This window comes from Lates calcarifer, linkage group LG19 (assembly GCF_001640805.2).
Source record: "Lates calcarifer isolate ASB-BC8 linkage group LG19, TLL_Latcal_v3, whole genome shotgun sequence".
NCBI classification, from domain to species: Eukaryota; Metazoa; Chordata; class Actinopteri; family Centropomidae; genus Lates; species Lates calcarifer.
Window position 1 is genome coordinate 23,631,669 of NC_066851.1, and position 20,038 is coordinate 23,651,706.

Sequence of the window (20,038 nt, forward strand, 5' to 3'; positions counted from 1 at the left end):
GTGTGTGTGTGTGTGTGTGTGTGTGTGTGTGTGTGAGAGAGAGAGAGGGAGACAAAAAAGAAGATATAAAGTTGATGTCTATTATCAATCATTTGCATATGGAAGTGTGTGTGTGTACAGGAAATGAGTGTGTGTATGAGTGGTAAACTTTGTGTGTGTGTGTGTGTGTGTGGCTGTGCGTCTTCAAAATGCTCCATCTGTAATTCCTCATAGCAGTTAATTCATCATCTGTGCTGAGGCGTCGGGGCGTCCGCAGGCGTTTAGGACTAATGTTTCAGGTCCCATTATAGTGGCAGATCAGAGAGCCGAGGCTCTGCTTTGACCTTTGACCTCAGCCGGGGGAATCGCAGCCTGACCCCATCCATCAACGCGTGGAGAGGGAAAATATTAAGAGGCTAACATTATTAGTTAGATTACAGGGCAGAGAGATTTAGCTGTCATTTTCAGCTGTCAGGGTGGGCGGCCGTCATTGGCTGTCTGTCCGGTTACCTGTCTGCCTGTCTGTCTCTCTGATTGGACGGCTGAGCCACCTGTCTGTCTAACTGCCTCACACTGACTTCTGCTTCATGAAAGAGGATGAGATGATGCTGAGCTCATGGAGAGGAGAGGTTTAATATTTCCTGCTATATGAAGCATTTTAGCATGAAAAAACAGTTCCAATATTAAATCAGAGAAATCAGTATAATTATCCTGAACACACAAACACATCACTGAGCGGCGCCCTGCTGCTCACTGATGTGTTTGTTCTTGCAGACTCTACTCTGTGTTTCCTGCTGTGGTCCACTGCATCAAATTTGGAGGGAAATCTGCAGGATTTCTTCGTGGCCCCAAACAGCAGGGAGAAATAAACGAAGTGTCAGTGTTTTTTAGATCATTTCAAAACTCAAACAATGACAAATAAATGAGAGTTTTGGGGACAGATGAACCAGTTGCTATACTGTTACACTAATAACTAATACTGTTTTAGAAAGAAGTTAGTTCATGTTACTGTGTCTGGGGACAAAACCATGAAAACATGACGGCTCTCCTAATGAAGCCAAAACATCTTGATCGCCCCCTGGTGGCTGAAACCCCGCCCCCTACAAACAAACACATGTCTCTGCTCTAATCATGCTGATATATGTTTGAATGTTTTATTCAGTGTTTATTTATGATTTAGAAGTGTTCATTTTTCTGATTAGTTATTGGATGCTTTTAAAAAATGGGTGTGACATCATGATTGACAGCTGTAACTGACTTGCAGTTGGTTGAGCAGGAGTATGGGCGGGACTCCAAATACTGTCACCAGCACAAAGATGGCAGCGCTCATGTCTGGAATATTTTGGCTTCATCTTTGTACAGCGTCGTCCATCTTTATTTACAGTCACTGGTAGAAATGAATAAAGCTGTAACCATGTAAATGTTCCACTAGGTGATGACTGAAGCAGTAATGCTATCCCATGCTTTAGCTTCTCCTCTCAAGACTGTGTTTTAGTCAACAAGTCATCGCTGCTGATGGTGGTGTAATGTAATGTAATTATCAAGCCAAACATTTGCAGCCTTTTGTTTTAGCACTGAGGTGAAGCAACGTAAAGATGGGAGGTGTCAGTCTACGTTAAGAATAGAGTAGTGAATCATCACTTGCTGGAAACGGCGTTAGTTTGCGTCTGCGATCGGATCTTTAGAAGCAAAAAAAAGATGATTTCTGTGTCTGTCTGATGTCTTTGACTGAGGATGGAAAAGAAATCAAATGAGGAAACAGAGACGTGTGATCTTTAATGGACTGATGGTCGGCTTAATAGAAAGGCACGTGTGTCTGCAGAGATGACAGGCTGCCTCCAAAATGGATTTAGAGAGACATGATGGGGAATTATTGACTTTTGTTGTGTTTTACAGCAAGTCAGAAAAACTGATGACAGCTGATGGTGGTGTGTGCTGTGTGTGTGTGTGTGTGTGTGTGTGGGCAGGCATGTTGTACTATATCTGTGGGGTCTGACAGCTTCATGGGGACCAAACTGATGGACACCTGCAAGTTTAAGACCTTTTTTAGGGTAAGGGACTTGGAGATGCGTTTGGGTGTAGTGGAAGCAGTAGTTTTAGTTTTGCTGTAACTGTATGAATGTGATGCATGTATGAATTTTACTGCAGAGGTTTATGAGGACACATCTGAACAAAATCTGAGGTCTGAGATGAAGTTAAATATTTAGAATAGAGAGAAGTGTAAATGAATGTCTTACTGTAGCTCTTAGTTATTTTCAGAATAAACTTTTATCACATGGTCCTGGTGCAGATTTTCAAAGTTGTCATTAACTCAGTTCGTGCTGCCTGCACTGGAACTTAGTATATAATACTTTTGCCGATGTAATACCTTCATGTTATTAAGAGAGATGGCTGTGAAATGGAACAAAGATCTAAGGCTGAAATCAAACTGGGGACATGGCAACACACAACTACTAGCTTGCTGTGGAGCTTTCAGTTGTATCACAGGGTCTTCATGAAATTATCATGGAACTGTAGAAAGTGATTTTCACTGTTGAGGAATTAACTTTAAAAGTGGAAACTGATGAAAAACACCAAGTTTGATCTGTTGAAAACTCCAGAACAAGCTCTGTTTCAGCAGCTACAAGTGGTGATTACAGGACGCTCGTGTTCACTGAAGGTTCACTGATAAATGAAAGACAGAAGTACTGAGCTAGCTTCTTCTTACAGCTGAACCTGTGGCTGGTGATGTATTTAGTATTTACATGTAAATACAGTGTATTTGATATTTGGTGCTCCAGACACACTGCAGTAGTTGATATTAAAGATGTAAGCTACTTACAGCAGGTTTAGTCCTCAGCCTTAATCGTACCTGAACGCAGCACAGCAGAGGGAGAAAGTACAGTGAGGAGGTGTTTGTGAAGGCTGACTGTTTGGCTATGGGAGCACAGTGTGTGTATGTGTGTGTGTGTGTGTGTGTGTGTGTGTGTGTGTGTGTGTGTGTGTGTGCTGGCTGTATTAGTGAGCTGTGACCAGGTAAAGTACAGCAGACAGAATCAGGACAGTCAACCTGCTGTTATCCCTCAGGACACACACACACACACACACACACACACACACACACACACACACACACACAATCCAAACACTGCAGAGCTAAATGCATATTTTGTCAAATGTATAATGCATGCACACATCATGAGTTAGTGGTCACGTGGTCGTACTTAGAAAATACAGAGACAAACATCACATCAAATACACACAGACACACACACACACACACTGTTCAGTCCTAATTCCATAAGGGGGTCCAGCATGTCTCCCTTGAAACCTCCAGTCCAATTCATTTGATTTCATTACGGAGAGAGGGCGGGGGGGTAAACTGTATTGTGGGTGAGCTGGGCTGTGGCGGTGGTTTTCATTAGGAGCTGCTGGTTAGAGCTGCGATCCAATTTAGACTGCAGGCTGGCAGGGTGGCGAGCTGTGTGTTTTTATTGGTATTTAATCAGCTCAATTGGGACGTTTTATTAGTGCAATGCTTTGTTTCGGAGGACAGACGAGAACTGTAGGTTATTAGGGGCTCTCAAAGTGAGGCTCGGAGTCCCTGCAGGGGTCCTGGAGGGGTTTGCGTGGGTCCAGAGGAGGATGAAATATTGAAAATGTGTCCTGCGTGGCTCAATAAGGAGGAGAAGAGCAGTAAAAGCGCCAGAGTCGGGGGTTCGATTCCCTGTGCTGAAAATGTCAGGATGCAAATTAGAGTTTTTGTTCTGCAAATGTGTCTCAGAGGCAGAGCTCCGAGTTAGAAGGCGGAGACAAAAATAAAAACTGTCACGGCAAACTTGAACGGTTCAGAGGAAGATAAATGTCAGTGATTTGTTTTTTGGAAACAGAGGAAGTTCCTCAGATCAGGTAGTTAGCTTACTTTGCTATAGGCTAGCATGGTACATATAGGCCAAATCTGAACAGTGATAACCAGCTACGTCTGCTGGTTTAACAGTGCAGTGCCAGGCACATGGTTCAGAAGGCCTGTACTCTGTCTGTTCATTAATCACAGGTGTGTTTTGGGTGTACACACAACAAACCAGCCATTCCCTGTAAAGGCAGGGCACAGCTGCTGCTGCTGCTGCTGCTGCTGCTGCTGCTGGAGTGTTTGGGAGACGCTCATGATGCTCATCAACATACTTTTTACATTTTTAGTATTGTGCCTGTTTGTGTGATGCTGTGTGTCCCTGTGTGTGTAACATGCAAGCAAACAGACACCAGGTGTTAGACAGGGCCCTGTGTGTTTTGGATGTTAAACTCTGAACTCAGCTTAGCAGGTGTCAGTACTAACCTGGAGCTGGAAGGGAGACAGGCAGGCAGAGGGAGAACAGAGTGTGAGCCTGCATTATAGACCAGAACAGAGAGAGAGAGGAGAGGGAGGGAGAGTTTTGAGTGAGTGAGAGAAAGGGGAGGAGACAGTGTGTGTGTGTGTGTGTGAGAGAGAGAGAGAGAGAGAGAACATGACTTTATTCGGGAGTCTGATCACACACTGAGCTCCGGTGAGCGGAGAGAGGAGAGCAGAGCGGCTCCAGCTGTTCTCAGATCAGACGAGAGAGAGGACACACTTCACTCACCTGATGATGATGATGATGATGATGATGAAAACACACTTCCTCGCTCATTTGTCCAAACCGAGACTCTCCTCTTCTGACTCGTCTGTTTTGGCACGTCTTCATCCCCTGAGTTAAGCTGCCACATAACACACCTCCGAGGGCTTGAGTTTGAATCAGCCTGATCTCCACTTGTTGTGAGCGGAACAGCGACATTTCAGGTCTCAGATCAAAGTTTCTGACGCAGAGAGCGGTGAAGTCTGTCTGACCTCCTCTGTCTTGTAGGGAAGTCGCTCCAAACAGCGACGACTCTGTTCAAGTTTGTTCAGTGTTAAACTCTTGGTGGGGAAAGTTTGGGGCCGTTTATTTAACATTGTAGTTTCCATTTGAACCTTTGATGAGGTGAGACACGTTGCGACGCGGCTCGGAAACATAGAAGGAATAAAACGGACTCTTTCTATAAAATGGACTCTTTATTATCGGCGCTGCCTTTAGAATAAAAGTCCAGTTTACAGCTGCTGCGTTATTCCGCACAATAAAGCAGAGGAAATGTCCTCCCGCTGAACAAACAGCGCTATCAGTCAATCTCTCTCTCTCTCTCTCTCTCTCTCTCTCTCTCTCTCTCTCTCTCTCTCTCTCTCTCTCTCTCTCTCATGTGTGTGTGGAGCACAGAGGACAGCACACGCGCACACACGCAGGCGCTCGCCGACATACCGACACACACTTTGGCGCTGCCGCCGCTGCTGCTGCTGTATCACTGTATCACACCAATGTCATTGCCGAGCTCGTGCTGATGAGAGCCGCGCGCTCACTGACTGGCCGACTGACTGACTGACTGACTGACTGCTCTCCTCCAGGTCCGCTGCACCCACAGACACCCACCGACCCACCGGCAGACACCAGGCGGAGGACAGCCGGGGACGGGATGCCTTTCTCGGAAGGAGAGTCCGGCGGCGGTGCCCGCGTGAGAGAGGGGACTCCGGAGCTCCTGCACCGGGAGACAACAATACACACACGGCTGTCCGTGTGTCGTTAATCGGTGAAATAATCACCTCTTAGCTCCACTGATCCATTGATCCCACTGATTGTTGAGTGGGACGGAAGAGAAGAGGGAGACCGAGCGCACCGGAGACACCGGGACCATGATCCGGAGCTGCACAGGGCTTATCTCTGAGGGATAGAACCGAGAGGAAGAAAGGGAAGAAGAAATAAGAAAGGAAAAGGTTCTGATCTTTTCTCCTCGTGCAGTATACACTCACTGATCCTATTCATCTATTGATCCATTGATCGGTGACTGTTTGTTTTGCGCACTGGGACCATGATCCGGATTTGCTCGAGAGTTACATCCGATGGTTAGAGAAGAAGAGAAGAACAACAGAAAGAAGCTTGTTGTTTGTCTTCTGCTGCTGAATCAATATCTCTATCGATCTCAGTGATCGCAGTGATCGGTGACTGGTCTGCGTTGGGAGGAAGAGGGAAAAGCGGAGGCTGGTTGTTGAACTAGACGCGGGAGCGCATCGGAGGCGGCCGGGACCATGATCAGGATCTTCCCGGATTTCAGCGTCCAGGTGACGGCCTCGGCGGCCGGAGGAGCCGGGGCTGGAGGCGGAGGAGGAGGCGGTGGTGGCGGTGGGATGGTGACCGGACCCCCGGTGGGTCGGGTGCCGGTGCCGGTCCCCGGAGCCACGAACGGGACCCCGCAGAGCGTGCAGGGAATCACCGCCTACCAGCAAAGGTACGTGGGGAGCTGCAGAAAAACGACCTGTAGCGTTATGAGAGAGAAAGAAAAGGAGAGAAATGTCAAATGTAGAAAAGTGCGCAGAGCCACAGCTAATGAAGAAATAATCCTGTGGTGTTTTTCTGCTGCTTACAAGTGAGTTTGCACACAGATCTGTCTCCTGATAGATTTAACTGATATTTATTTTATCCTCAGATTTAGCTCACACCTCCTTTATGGGACATTTTATGTCCAGGTGCAGTTGGGCATCTCTACCTCAGTGGACACTTTGTGTTTGTGTATTTTATTTTATTTTATTTTTTTGAGATTTCATGAAATGACCCTCAGATTACTATCACTTGGTATTTTACATCAAAGCTTTAAAAATCATCCCTAACCCCAGAATACAGCTCCTGTCCTGCTCCATGTGTAAAACTGGATGGAGATGGTTTTAGCGTTTTATCGGTGAGGCTCTGTGTTTGGGATAAATGTCTAAAATGTGGCCTTTTCCTCAGTTATTTGCTTTTTCTTTTCATTTTTTTTCTGTCAAACCTGAAAGGAAAAGGAGAATCTGGTGACTCTGATGCCACATGAGAGGATTAAATTCAATATCCACAATTTGTTTTGGGAATTATTTTTTGTGTTTCAAAGCAAGTTTTACACACAAGTGTGTGAGAAGAGGGAGGTGTATAAAGCTGTGTATTCAGCAGAGACAGAGGGACGAGGCGGCAGAGGAATCGGGTTACGATGATTTAGTGGAAATGGACGAGTGAGGTTCAACTATTTAAGCAGAAACACAGGAGTGAAGTCCAGGTAATTCAGAGGGAAAATCCTGGATAAAGTTCTGCTAATTCAGTGGAAACAGAAGAGGTCATTTATCTGAAATAAAGGACTGAGTTATTTCAGCAGGAAAAGAGAAATGTGTTGAGTGTTTTCCAGCTGACCGTGAAGCCGCGGCTCCTTGAGTCCAACCTGTTTTCTGGTGACAATTCACTCCATCTATCCTCCTGTTATTTCCTTATTTCCCCTCCACTCTGAATCTAAATGATTGCCTCTCTATCCGGCCGCTCGGTAGGGTTGTTTTTCTCTAATCATCTGGAGCTGTGGGGGGGCACAAAACACAGCCCTAACGCACACACTCTTTACTTATTACCCAAAAAACTCTCCACATTATGGAGTGCAGCTATGTGTGTGTAAAGTCTAAAAGCTATGGGCAGCAAACACGACATAAATCACAGCCGGGGCCTCTCCGAGTGCACAGAGCGTCTCAGCCCTCTAAAGCAACAAATACGAGGAGAATAAGGGCCGTATTGTTATTTAAAGCAGGGCTTCTGGGCACACACAGACCCCAGACCCCCATAAGGGAGGATTTCGGGTAGTGGACTGTATGTTTGTGTCCATATGTGGGAGGCGAGGATTAGGGTGGTGGTTTGACACGTTCTCGGATCATTTCTCTTGACATAAAACCTGCTGGAATTTAACTATGTCGTCATCTGGCAGCTGCGGACCCGTCAGAGTTCCTCGAGGACCTTTTGAGGCCCCCAGACCCCAGTTTGGGAATTGCTGGTTTGAAACACAGTCCCTAAACAATCTCCTTTTAAAGGAGAACTTCACCAAGAAAGTTTGATTATGAGCTTCATGATCTCTAACAGCCGCAGAGAGCCGTTTCCTCCAAACAGACGTTTTGAAATATTCTCTCCGTCTTCAGATCCTCCATCGGCCTCGTCGTCTAGCTGCCCCTCTCCTCTCTCTCTATACATAATGTTTCCCCCAGCAAACAGCTGGGAGCTAATATGTTTATACATTACGCTCCATTATCCACAGTCGCCTCCGTTTGACTGCTCTCAGTAAGCAGAGCTGAGATGGAGAGAGAAGGAGCAGCCGAACCTCATCTGGAAAAGACCGGAGCGAGCGCTCGTTTCTCCAACACTGAACCAGGTTAAAGAAATGAATAATAATGTGGCCGCCGGCAGCAGACACTGTTTCCTGTGCTTTGATAAAACCCAAAGCATCTTTGAACTTCATTTGTTTTTATCCCCAAAAACCTGCGTTGAGGTGGAGACAGTCCAGCGTTGGAGCGTTGAAATGACGTCAGTGCAGTTCAGGGCTCAGTGAGGCTGCTGCTGCTGGGGGGGTCAAACCCGTGACCTCTCATGTTTTCAGACTGTCATGTGACCAGAAAAGCTGCCACTGTCTTTGCTTTTGAATTGCCCTGACTGCACTTTCATGCACGGATGGATAATTTGGCAGCGAGGGGACGCGGCAAAAAACCAAGCTCAGTTTATTTAAACTCACTTTGGATTTGAACATTTGTGTTTAGCTGTGATTTCAGAGTGAAATGAACAGAAACGTTTGCTGTAAATCGCTGCATCTGTTGTCAAACTGCTGAACATGATGAGGCAGAAACACATGTTGACGCCTTTCCTGAATATATAACTGCACGTGTCGATCGGCGGGGGCTCAGCTCATGATGATCGTCAGCTGGAGGTCAAGGTTCCCCTCCCCAGTCTTTATTTTCCGCCACAGCACCGCCTGTAACCCCGTGTTTGTGTGGAGAATACCCAGCATGCCTTTGACCTTGACAGGTCATTGGTATAGAGAGGGAGGCTTTTCAGCTTCCAGGGCTGCAGCCTGGGGGTTAATCACACTGCACACCGATTAGATTACAATGAATTATACATAAAAAAAAGGAGGAATTTAAATAAAGGTTGGGGAAAAAGACAGAGAAGAAGCAGGCGGTAGTTTCTGTTGGAGGATAATGAGCCATCACTGACGTACAAACATCAAAGCCTGGAGGAAAATATATTTCACCGGCCTACGATGTAAAAATGAGAAGGATAATCTGATATGTGGAGATGATAAGAGGAGTTTTGTTCAAATTTAGAGGCTCATTACAAATTCAAGAATCCACTGATGCAGATCCAAACACCAACACATGACACAGCCTCCTCAGATACACAGGAAATAATGAAGCAGCACAAAAAGTTCGCTTCTGATTTTGGTATTTGAAGTGAGACATTTGCTGTGATGTGTTTATTATGACACTGAAGGGGGGGTACATAGATCTGATTTACAGGGCAACCATCCAAATAAATCACCCATCACCCCCTGCGCACGTTGGGTGGTGGTGTTTTTGTGATGGGTAAAAATTGGATAATAACCCCGCGGTGCAACCTGTAATACAGGAAGAGAGGGAGAATTAAATAAAAAATAAACACACACACACACACACACACACACCACACACACAAACTGACTCCAACTGCAACTGAGTGGCGTTGTTGCGCCGGGGCTGGAGAAAATACCGGAGATGTGTGGTGTCCTTTTTTTTCCTGTCAGCAGCCAGAGGAGGGAAAAATGCTCCGAAAAACCGTAGAGACTTTGACCGCCGAGCGACGCTCCGTCGCGGGGATTTTAACGGGGATATAGGCGCTGCAGCGGCGGCGGGAATGTAACGATCTGACGCGCCTGTTTGGCTTTTTTTCTCCTCCGGAGCGCATGCAGGAAATTCCTCTGTAGTGCCAAAACCGAAGCTGTGCATGTGTGGAGAGAGACAGAGAGGAAGAGAGGGGAGAGACAGCGGGATCTGACAGGCATCCACCCCGGGTTCCCCCTCACTCCGCTCGGCATGCCTCAGCTGCTGCAGCCCGGTCCCTGCCTTCTCCACCGCCCGTTGTTTCCACGCTCCTGAGCGGCGGCGGCGGCGGAGAGAGACGAGCAGGAGACGCACGCACTGCACAGCACAGCACGCACGCACGCTCGCTCAAACACACACATACACACACACACGTTCACACACACGGACATGGCTTTGTCTTAACACACCGACCATGACGCATTGCTGTCAGGGCGCAGCGCACCGCCGCGGCTCCGCGTCCAAATAAATCTGAGGAGAGAGGAGGAGAAAAGAACAGAAAGTAAGAAATCAAATAATTGTTGCAGGAAGATGGCGCCCACCAAGCCGAGCATCCAGCAGGACCCGACACGGAGAGAACGGTAACGGGGCTTGGATTTGTGTTCCTCCTCCTCCCTCACTGCATGTTTACAGCTGCACACAGGCGGGTTTGACCGAACCGGCAGCCCGGCGGGTTACCGGCTGTTCCGCGTCGCTTTGCGTTTTATTCTGAGCCTGGAGGTGTCAGGAGGAACGCTGTTACCCTTTCCAGAGGAGAGTCGAGGTGTGCGTGCCCGAATGCGTGCGTGCGTGCGTGCGCGCCTGTGTGTGTGTGTATGTGTATGTGTGTGTGTGTGTGTGTGTCAGACGGAGAGGCTTGTGGCTGGGTAACAGGTCGCTTGGCTGAATGTTCGGGGGAAACCAAGGACTGTCTTTGCTTCGCCTGCTGTTGTCTCGCCCTGTCTGCTCATGTGTGTACGTGCACCTTTACGTGCACTGGGTGCGCGTGCCTGTTAGGAAGCCATGCAGTGTGTTGACGCTTCATGCAAGCAAGGTGTGTGAGCGTCGAGGAAAACATGTGCATCCATCGATGACAAACCTGTGTGTGTGTGTGTGGAGGGGGGGGGGGGGCAGCACTACTACTGCTGCTATACTGTTATTTATTTTGTGTGTGTGTGTGTGTGTGTGTCTCAGAGGAATTAACAGGAAGTTTTAATGTGGGAGGACGTGCAGGGGTTTACCTGTGCAGGTCAAAGTGAGCAGACCCTGACATGACCTTACAGCTGGTTCACTGGGTCTGATTGTTAAGGTGGAATTAAGGTGGAAATGTGAAGGATGGAGTTAATGTTTTTGTGGATTCTATTCTTTTCTACTCTATAAGAATCAGTCTTTGACTGCGTCTGTTCTATTTGATGGAAACACATCCCATAATATGAATTGTCTGTTTCATTTCCACCTGTTGTGTTGAGGGATTGTTCTGCGTTTCACTCCACATATACTTTATAATCCTGGTGCATATTCCACTGGGCCATTAATACAGTTTCTCACCTGTTGAGTTACAGTTGGTTCTGTTCTATCTGAAGTGTTTAGTCAGCATTTATCACAGTTGATGTGGTGGAAACATTCCACAGCCTGACTTTAAATTTAACTGTGGTTTAAATGAATGTTCTTCTCTCCTCTAACTCTACATGTACACCTGTTGATTTATGACAAGCAAACACAGCAGGGATTCTATTTTATTCTGTTCTGTGTTCTGGGAAGGAATACACACGTGTTGATTTAGAGATGATGAGAGACAGAATATGATTGTTTCTCAGTAATCAGTGGTAGCCATGATTCCACTGTGTTCTATTGTATTCTGTTCTGTTCGGGCAGAATTTGGCAGATTCGTCTTTTTCAGCAGAATCATATTTGAAATGAAAACTTTCTTTGTATTTTTTTATTTTACATTCTATTCTACATCTTTAGTCAGTGTGTAACTTTATTTATATATCTGTTGTTTCAGCAGGTTTTACTGTATTCAGTTCTATTCTGTTTTAGTTCATCCCACCTCAACTATTCTATATCAATTTCTATTATTTTATGTAAATTATGGCAGAGCCTGTGGATTTTCGGATCAGGACAATCAGTCAAATGCAGCCATGATTCTATTTTATTCTATTGTGTGTTGGTGGCTGTAATGACACTGATATTGTGTGTCACAGTGGAGCAGAGCTGAGAAGAGATTCTAGTATCATTTCTACTGTTTTCTTGTCTGTAACATGTGACTCCTCGTTTTGTCTTTAAACATAACGAGTTGGTTTTTTTAGGACTTTGAGACGCTGATGTGTGATGTCAGTTTTTTGAAGGGATGTGCCTGTGAAGTGACCAGGTGATGAATGTTGGTGCGGATGGAGGGTGATGATGAGAGGCAGTCAGTGTTTTTATTTTTTTCCCTCTCTGTAACCTCGACTCTAACATCTGTTGTTATGAAGAGAAAGGTGCAGGAGATAATTCTGTCGCAGCTCGCTGAGGTCGTCTCCCCACTCGACCGGCCCCTCGCTGCCTTGACGTGTCGCCGGTTTTATTTCAGTCAGACATCCTCCAGTTTAACAGCACGACACCTGTTCTGACAAACCTGAACCTGACAGGAATGTAAACGCTCTCTCCGACAACACATAGAAATATTAAGGAAACTTAATATTAAACAAACTAGATGTTGTTGTTGTTTTTTATGCTGGCTCTTTGCTCCAGTGTTACTGCAGTCCTGTAATTATTGAGAAGGACTCAGGTGTGTGTGTGTGTGTCAGTAAATAGTGAAACCAGATAAACCTGAACACAGCAGGAACAAAATAACCCATCAGACAGCTGCTGTGATGGTGTTGCAGTCACTTTCAGACTCTGTTGATGCTGCAGCTCCTTTTCCAGATCTGATCATGTGACTCAGATCTGACGATTACTTCTGCAGTAGGTGTGAACAAAACTATGACAGAAAATACGAAATGAAATGCAGCATGTTTCTGGACGCGCAACAAAGAAAACTGATGGTTCATCTGCTTCTCTTTAAACAGTGTTCATATGGAATCATTTTCCATTTGCAAAATATACATTTGGATTTAACAGATGGAGAATGTTCTACTTCAGCATCTCACCAAGATGCTCTTACTCTTCCTTCCCCTCTGATTCAACCCACAGGAGCGTCTCCTGAAATAGCGCCCCCCAATGGTGGCAGGTGTGCCAGACCCTGGTCATCATGGTTACAATAATAAACACACCTTCAGCTTACGGAACAGTTGTGGTTTGGTTGGGTTTAGGCACAAAAACTGCTCGGTTAGATTTAGGAAAAGATCGCAGTTTGGATTAAAGTAGATACCTCCTAAAGATTAGAGGACCTTTGTTGTCATGGTTACGATGATGAAAACATGGTTAAGGTTGCATAATGGTCACGATATCTCAAGACTTTTTCCTGTTACTCGGACTCGGCAATTAATGTCACATTTAGGAGCATTTACACAGTTTCCTGTCACCGTTCAAACTTGGATTTGAATTTGACCTTGGTGGTTTTGACTTTGAGTAGCTTTGGACAGTCATCTGATTCATGGTTTATTACCACGTGTGAGTAGGGCATACAGCAGACTATGACTGGAGTCAGAGGTATCAGGTCAGAGCTGAGCAGCAGATTAACAGCCGGCTATTTGCATACATGTGCTGTTAAAGAGCAGAGAGCAGGTGGAGGGTCAGAGGTCAAATGTATAGAGCTGAAATTACACTTCACCGCTGTCCAGCCTTCACTTTTACTCATTCTGCTACCGAGAGGTTTTATCCTTTAATTTGTCCTGAACGGAGGAGGCAGGAAGCTCCGACCTGACGGGAGGAAGTTGAATTCGTGCTGTCGAGTGTGAGACGACTTATCTGATATTACCTCGGCCTTTCTGCTCACCTGCAGAGGGTGAAACTGTCAGAAATTTCTTAGAGGAAATCCAGTGATTTTTACAGCTTGTAGAGATGATGAAAGCCAGTTTCTCTCTCTCTGATTCCTTAAGGAGATGAAGTTCGGAGGCTCACATCAGATTTATTCATAAATTGATTCTGGTGGATAATTCGGCATCTTTCTCTAGCTCGAAAACCCAAAAGGAAAATGCAATAATATCCCAGTGAGACAATGTTTTGGTCCAGTCGTGTTTCTTCTTGTATCTCTGATGAATGTGTGTCCAAGAAAATGCCTCCTGAGCCTTTCAGACCGCACTGAGAGAGGGAATAACTTCATTCTGTTTTTGTGAAATCAAATGTTCTGGTAATTCAGAGGTCAAACAGTTTAGTCAAGTGGAAAGTTTTAGTTTTAATTTTAAATCTACCCTGAGGTCTCTGGATGGACGATTTCATTTAAACACTGCTCCACAAAATGACGGAAAACCACCGCAGTCCTCTGTTTGTCACAAACCTAAACCGGATTTTTCCTGCCGGGGGATCCTGGTTCAGATCTCGGTTCAAGCCGTGACTGATGGATTTTTATCAGCTTATCATCAAACTACCTGCTTGTGTCTGTTGGGGGAAAGAAAGCAGATTGTCTGAGTTGTACATCTGCAGGCCGAGGAATGTTTTAGTCCGTTTATTACAAATGAAATACACAAGTTATCACATTCAAATCCAGCTACTCTCCAGAGGCCGATGAACACGGTTGTTCTCCAGGCACAGGGTTGGTGGTTTGCTCCTCAACATGTGTCCTTGAGACGTTTGAGCAAGACACTGAACCTCAAACTGCCCCTGCCTTTGTTGTGTGAGTGAGTGTGAATGGGTGAATGAGAACCACAATGTAAAGCTGTGGAGGATCTGTATAAATGCAGCTTCCTGCGTCTGTACATTTACTTCTTTAACAAAGACAGAACAGGTAAACCTTGTTAAACAGGGAAATCAAACGTAACATCTGTGATGTAAACAGAGCATCAAGCTGAAGCTAATCTGAAGGTTAGGCTTTTATATTTAGAACAAAACAACTTAACAACATTAGTAAAACAAATCCAAATAATCCGAGTACTGGAAATCAAAACCCAGGTGGCAAAGAATGAGCTAATCTGACTGTCACATCCAGTATATGTTTCTTAAAAGAACTCTGGGTAGTTTCATTGAATAACTTAGTGTTCGGCGGCTGCCTGCCAAATCCCTGACGTGTCCTTGAATGCACCACTAGGTAGAGTCTTCAGAGCAGCTCCTGTTTGTAACTGCATCATCTGATGATGCTGTAACTTTGAGGCGGGGAAAAAAGGTGATTAAATGTTTTTATTGTGATGGATTATCTCTCCGCAGCAGGTTTCCAGTCGCTGTGAGCTGATTTTCATAGAAATGAACAGAAACCAATGGCTGCCCGGGAGGAAGGAAATCAATCTAAAAACTGATGGTTTGTTTAGGCAATAAAGTGTACAAATTTGTAGGTAATCCATCTATTAATTTCACTCCTTATCCATCCATCTTCTCCTCCTACCAACCTTCCATTCTCTCTCCATTTACTCCCTGCTTACATCCATCCATCCATCCCTCTATTCATCTCTCCATCTGCTCCCCTCCCTCTCCATCCTGCAGTGTGTGTGTATTTCTACTAAAAGCTGTCAGGCAGCGACGGCGTTTTGGCTGAGCTGCTGTTTGTGGATCTATTTCTGGGGGCATTTCAGCGCCGATAGGCATCTGGAGGAGACCAAATTAATTTCCAGGTAGAGAGAGAGAGAGAGAGAGAGAGAGAGGAAGCTAGGGTAGAAGGAAGAGGAGGAGGAGGACAGACTTCATAGCCGACTGCACAAGTGCTTCCACTATCAGTACACTACACTGGCACTGGAGAGGAAGATGATGGAGAGATGATGGAGGGGAGGACTGGACAAGAGAGAGACAGAGAGATGGCGAGGAAGAGGAGGAGGTGGACTGAGAGGAGGATTAAAACAGTGAGGAAGAGAAATGATACGATAAAAGATGGGGGTGTGTGAGGGGAGTGAAATGGAGTCGGGTGTTTGAGTGTGTGTGTGTGTGTGGGTGGATAAAAAGAGATGAGGAGTAAAGGCGTAAGAAAGTAAAAGAGAAAGATGAAAGGTTTGTATAGGGACACAGACACAGAGGGAGGTCAGTGATGAGGTTTATCAGCTTAGTCATAGTTTGTTTAATCACATTCACAAATACAAACAGATAAATGAGTGTGGTAACATGAATACAGATGATGACCATGTTCACTCTCCACCGCCACAAAAAACACCCGAAAAATATCCCAAATATCTTCTCTCCACTCAGTCGGTACATGCACGTCTCTCCACACCTCACTAACACACTTCATGATGGTGTTTGTTCTGTCGTCCTGAGCTTGTGTTGTTAGGGAGTTACTCTGTGGTTGCTAAGGTGTTTGCCAGTGCCTTTCCAGGTGGTTGCTAAGTGGTTGCTATGGCTTTCTTGGCCGTTACTAAGGTGCTCTATCAGAGCTAAAATAAGTCGATTAACAGGTCAGTCGATTGATAGTTAACTAATCTGTGTCTATTTTGATCATCTTTAATTGTTTTAGTGCTTCGTTGGATCAAAGATGTGAGAACTCATTGAGCTCTGATAAAGGACATGAGACATCTTTCACCTTTCTCCCACAATTTCTAGACAAAATGATCGATTGAGAAATAATTTCTACGCTAATCGGTTATAAAAAATAATCCTCTGAATGTTTGGAAAAATGATCTGTCAGTCAAACTAACTCACAGTGTGAAGTGGAGGAAGCATCTTCAGTCTTTAATATGAAGACAGGATTATGGAACAGTACAGTCAGGATTTTCCCAGAAATCAGACTCAGCTGGAAAACAGGGAGAAACCCAACAACAAAGGAGAAAAGACAAGGAAAAAGACGAGTGAAAGAAAGGAAGGTGGTGGGAATTAATGTAAAACAAAAAGAGGAGTGAAGTGAAGAGGAAGGGAAAATGGGAGATTGTGAAAGACGGAGAGAGAGAGAGAGAGAGAAGTGGAAGCATTCATCGACCTGATTGGCTCTCGCCAGTGGACGACTGTTAGGCTGAATCAAACTCACCCGCAGGCTGGATAAGAGCCTCTTAAAGCCTGCAGGAGTGCTTGGTTAGCTGACCCAGAGGAGGCAGGCGGGTGGGAACACCTGCCTGATTGCCCAAAGCCAGTAGCCAGTATATGTGTGTTTGTGATATTAGAGTGGATTAAAACAGAGTCAGCAGGGTTAAAGATGAACTGAATTTATTTTCATTTTGTTAGTTTTAAATTCAACATTTTCTCTATAATTATCTCTATAATATATAATATATATGTGTATGTATAGTGTCTGCTCCAGTGCTTAAATAAATACTCGATCTTTAAAGACATGTATCAAGAAAAACACACAAACGTCTGTGCTCTCCTACCACTGTCAGAACACTGTTGTACTTTTTATTTCTTTTAAAGGAATAAACAAAGTCAGCTGATGTAGAATGTGACTCAAGAATGACTGAAACCCTTTAAAAATGGTATTTATCAAATACTTATTGTCACATTTACACTCATACTACACAAAATGTTACAGTTTAAAAAGGGATATTTTGTAAAATACATATTGTAAATGAATGAAAGTGTTAAACGGGTTGAAGGCAGCCACCTGACTTTTCCTCGTGTTAGAGAGGGAGAGATAGTGAGAGCGGAGGACGAGGAGAATGAGCCTGAGAGAGGAAAACTGTGAGAGAGAGGGAGCCTGTGGTGGTGGTAGTGTTGGCGAACTTTCAGAAACAACAGAAAAACCACAAAGCACAAAGTTGGCTTTGTCTCCAAAACACCCCCTCCCTCCTTTCCTCTCCCCTTCCTCCCCAGGGGCGAAATAACACAATAAAATGTCCCATTACCCCATTCTGATGAGCGAGAGACACAGACAGAGAGAGAGAGAGAGGGGGGAGGCTTGTCTGAGGTTTTGGCAGTGTGTCGGTGGTTTGGTGGTTTTTGTGGAGCTGCGAGTGTTCGAGCTCGGCCAGATCCTGACATGTTGTTAGGAAACAGCTCGAGAAGCTTAAACAGGCAGAGGAGAGAAAAAAAAAAAACAAGTCCTGACGCCTTTTTGTTTCAAACATGGAGTTTTTGGTTCTGCTTCCCTCTGTGATTTCACCAGATTGGTTTTGTCCAGACATGCATGTAAACACGGTTATCAGAGAGAGAAGGAAGAAACAGTCTGCTGATGTGTCTGTAGTTGATGTCTGAGTGAAAATTGCTTTCCTTTTCAAACTGAATTTACATTTGTCTTTGGGAAGGAAATGCATAGAAAATGTCTCCGGCCAGCAATTGAGCCTCGGCGGCAGCAGCAGCAGTTTGTGCGTTGTTACCAAATAACAATGTGTAAATTTTCTACGTGCCGCGCTGACACGGACTCTGGTTTTGTCCCAGATGGAGAAAATGTATGAAAATGTAAATGATGCTGCACACGGCTGAAGCATTTTTCAGGGGCTGGAAAGTAGCACGAACATGTTGTTAGTAACATTTTCCTGATTTTACATAAACAAATGTTGTTGTTTTCCTCTGTTCTGTATCAGCAGTGTTCCAACCTTCTCTTGTGCTTTAATCACATGCTGTTTGTCTGCTAGCGTGACTTACATTTGTGGTTTGTTGGGGAAAAAAAACCAAAAAACTAGTTGAAGACTTGTAAGGAGCAATATTTACACTGAACCATGAGCTCTCTGAAGCCTTTCCATTGTTCCTGAGGCCTCAGCAAGCTTCAGATGAACTAGTTTGTAAGTCTGAGCATGTCTGAAGGCAAAAGATTTCGGTGTGTGAAAAGTCCCCCATCATCCTTCATGTACAAAAGGGGATAACAGGGCACACTCTCAGTCTTTCCTGGAAAGGCGTTTATGGTGTTGCACTCGGTTGTGCACACAAAAGGTGACTCAAGTTGTTGTAACCTGGCCAATCATTGCGTAGAGTGGGTGTGATTGCAGGATTGTCTGCATCGTCTGATTGTCTGGGTGGAGTTATTTTGGGCGCTTCAGGTTCTGGACGTAAAAAAAAGTCTTTGTCCCCATAGACAGTGTCCGAGCGACTGGAGCTCGTCTCCGGCTCCGGGCAAGAAACTCTGTCGCTTAAATCATCGTCAGTCCAAAATATTAACAACTGTGTTCAGTTAGCAGAGGGTAGTCAAAGGTCAAAGGTCAAAGGTCAAGGTCACTGTGACTGTTTTTGGCCGTTACTGAACACACAGAAGTCTAGCTGTCCTCATTCAGTCAGGGTGCTGGTGTTTGTTAAAGGCCACTAAAAATGTCAATGAACAAAAAACTTGCATTGTCAGACTGGATGTTCAGAAACCTGCTTTACTGGAGGAAAACCTGGAGGTTCCAGTTTGGTTCTTCAGAAGTTGTGCAGTTCTGTTTTTGCATGAAGGAAATATGTGCTTGATGTTTTTAATGTTAATGAAAGCAGCGCTGCTGTCAGTCTGCAGAGCCACTCTCTAATCACACAGTCACAAGACTCTGAAAAACAAGCGACCACTTCTGTCCTCCAGGTCCTCTCCTCCTCTTCCTCTTTTCTCTTATTCTCATCCTGCCTTTCCATCCTGTATCTCTCCCCTCCTCTCCCCCCTCCCCCCTCCCCCCTCCCCCCTCCTCCTCTCCTCTCACAGACAGAGGATGTAATCAGCTCAGACCTGCTGACTCGGCAGCTTCCCACCTCAGGACCAATATCTACCTGTCCTTGAAAACACACACTTCAATTATACTACACCTTAGATTGGTTAAACACACTTTCACACACACACACACACACACACACACCGCTGCTTTATTACTCTTTCCCACTTCTGTATTATTTCTCTTCTCTTTCTTCTGTTCTTTCTCTTCCTGCCCTTCCTCGTTCTTTTGTTATGGTCTCTCTCACAGTTTTCCTGCTTTCTCTCTCCTCTGACTCCTCTCATGCTCTTTCACTAAAGTCACTGTTTCTCCCTTTAGTCCTCCCATCTCTACTACACCTCTCTCCTCTCTCCTCTCTCCACCTGTTTCTCCCCTCTCGTCATGACCCTTCCATCCTCTCTCACACGGCCTGGTTCTGCTCGTGATGTTAATGGCCCGGGGAGGGATGAGAGGATGAGTGCAGGTTGAATTACAGGTGCTTCAAACCCATCGGAGTCAATAGGAAATGGTGACCTCCACTGCTCAAAATGTGTCAGCGTCGTCTACAGTTCAGAAAATGGTGTTAGGCCTCGGCTGCAGTACGATGACAGTTTATACAGAGCTGAGTGTTTGTTTGTGTATATGATGATTAGGACTTCCTGAAACGACATGGAGGGGGCGGGGCTTATGGCCTGTATCCTGTATTGAAGCCATTTCTATTGTATCATCCATTTTTATACACAGTCTTCAGCACTTCCTGCTCCAGAAGCAGGAAAATTAAATGTTGATTTAAAACATTAAA

At 45.1% G+C, this 20,038-nt stretch overlaps 1 protein-coding gene across 1 annotated transcript in view; it reads left to right on the forward strand.

The window, feature by feature from the left end:
• The first annotated feature begins 5,193 nt into the window (after window positions 1–5,193).
• The window catches only part of LOC108901617 (neuronal PAS domain-containing protein 3), a 238,661-nt gene continuing 223,816 nt past the window's right edge, over window positions 5,194–20,038 (forward strand). The window contains exon 1 of the mRNA XM_018703165.1: window positions 5,194–6,285. Within this exon, the coding sequence (XP_018558681.1) occupies window positions 6,086–6,285 (200 nt within the window). The 5' untranslated portion in view covers window positions 5,194–6,085. The remainder of the gene's footprint in view (window positions 6,286–20,038) is intronic.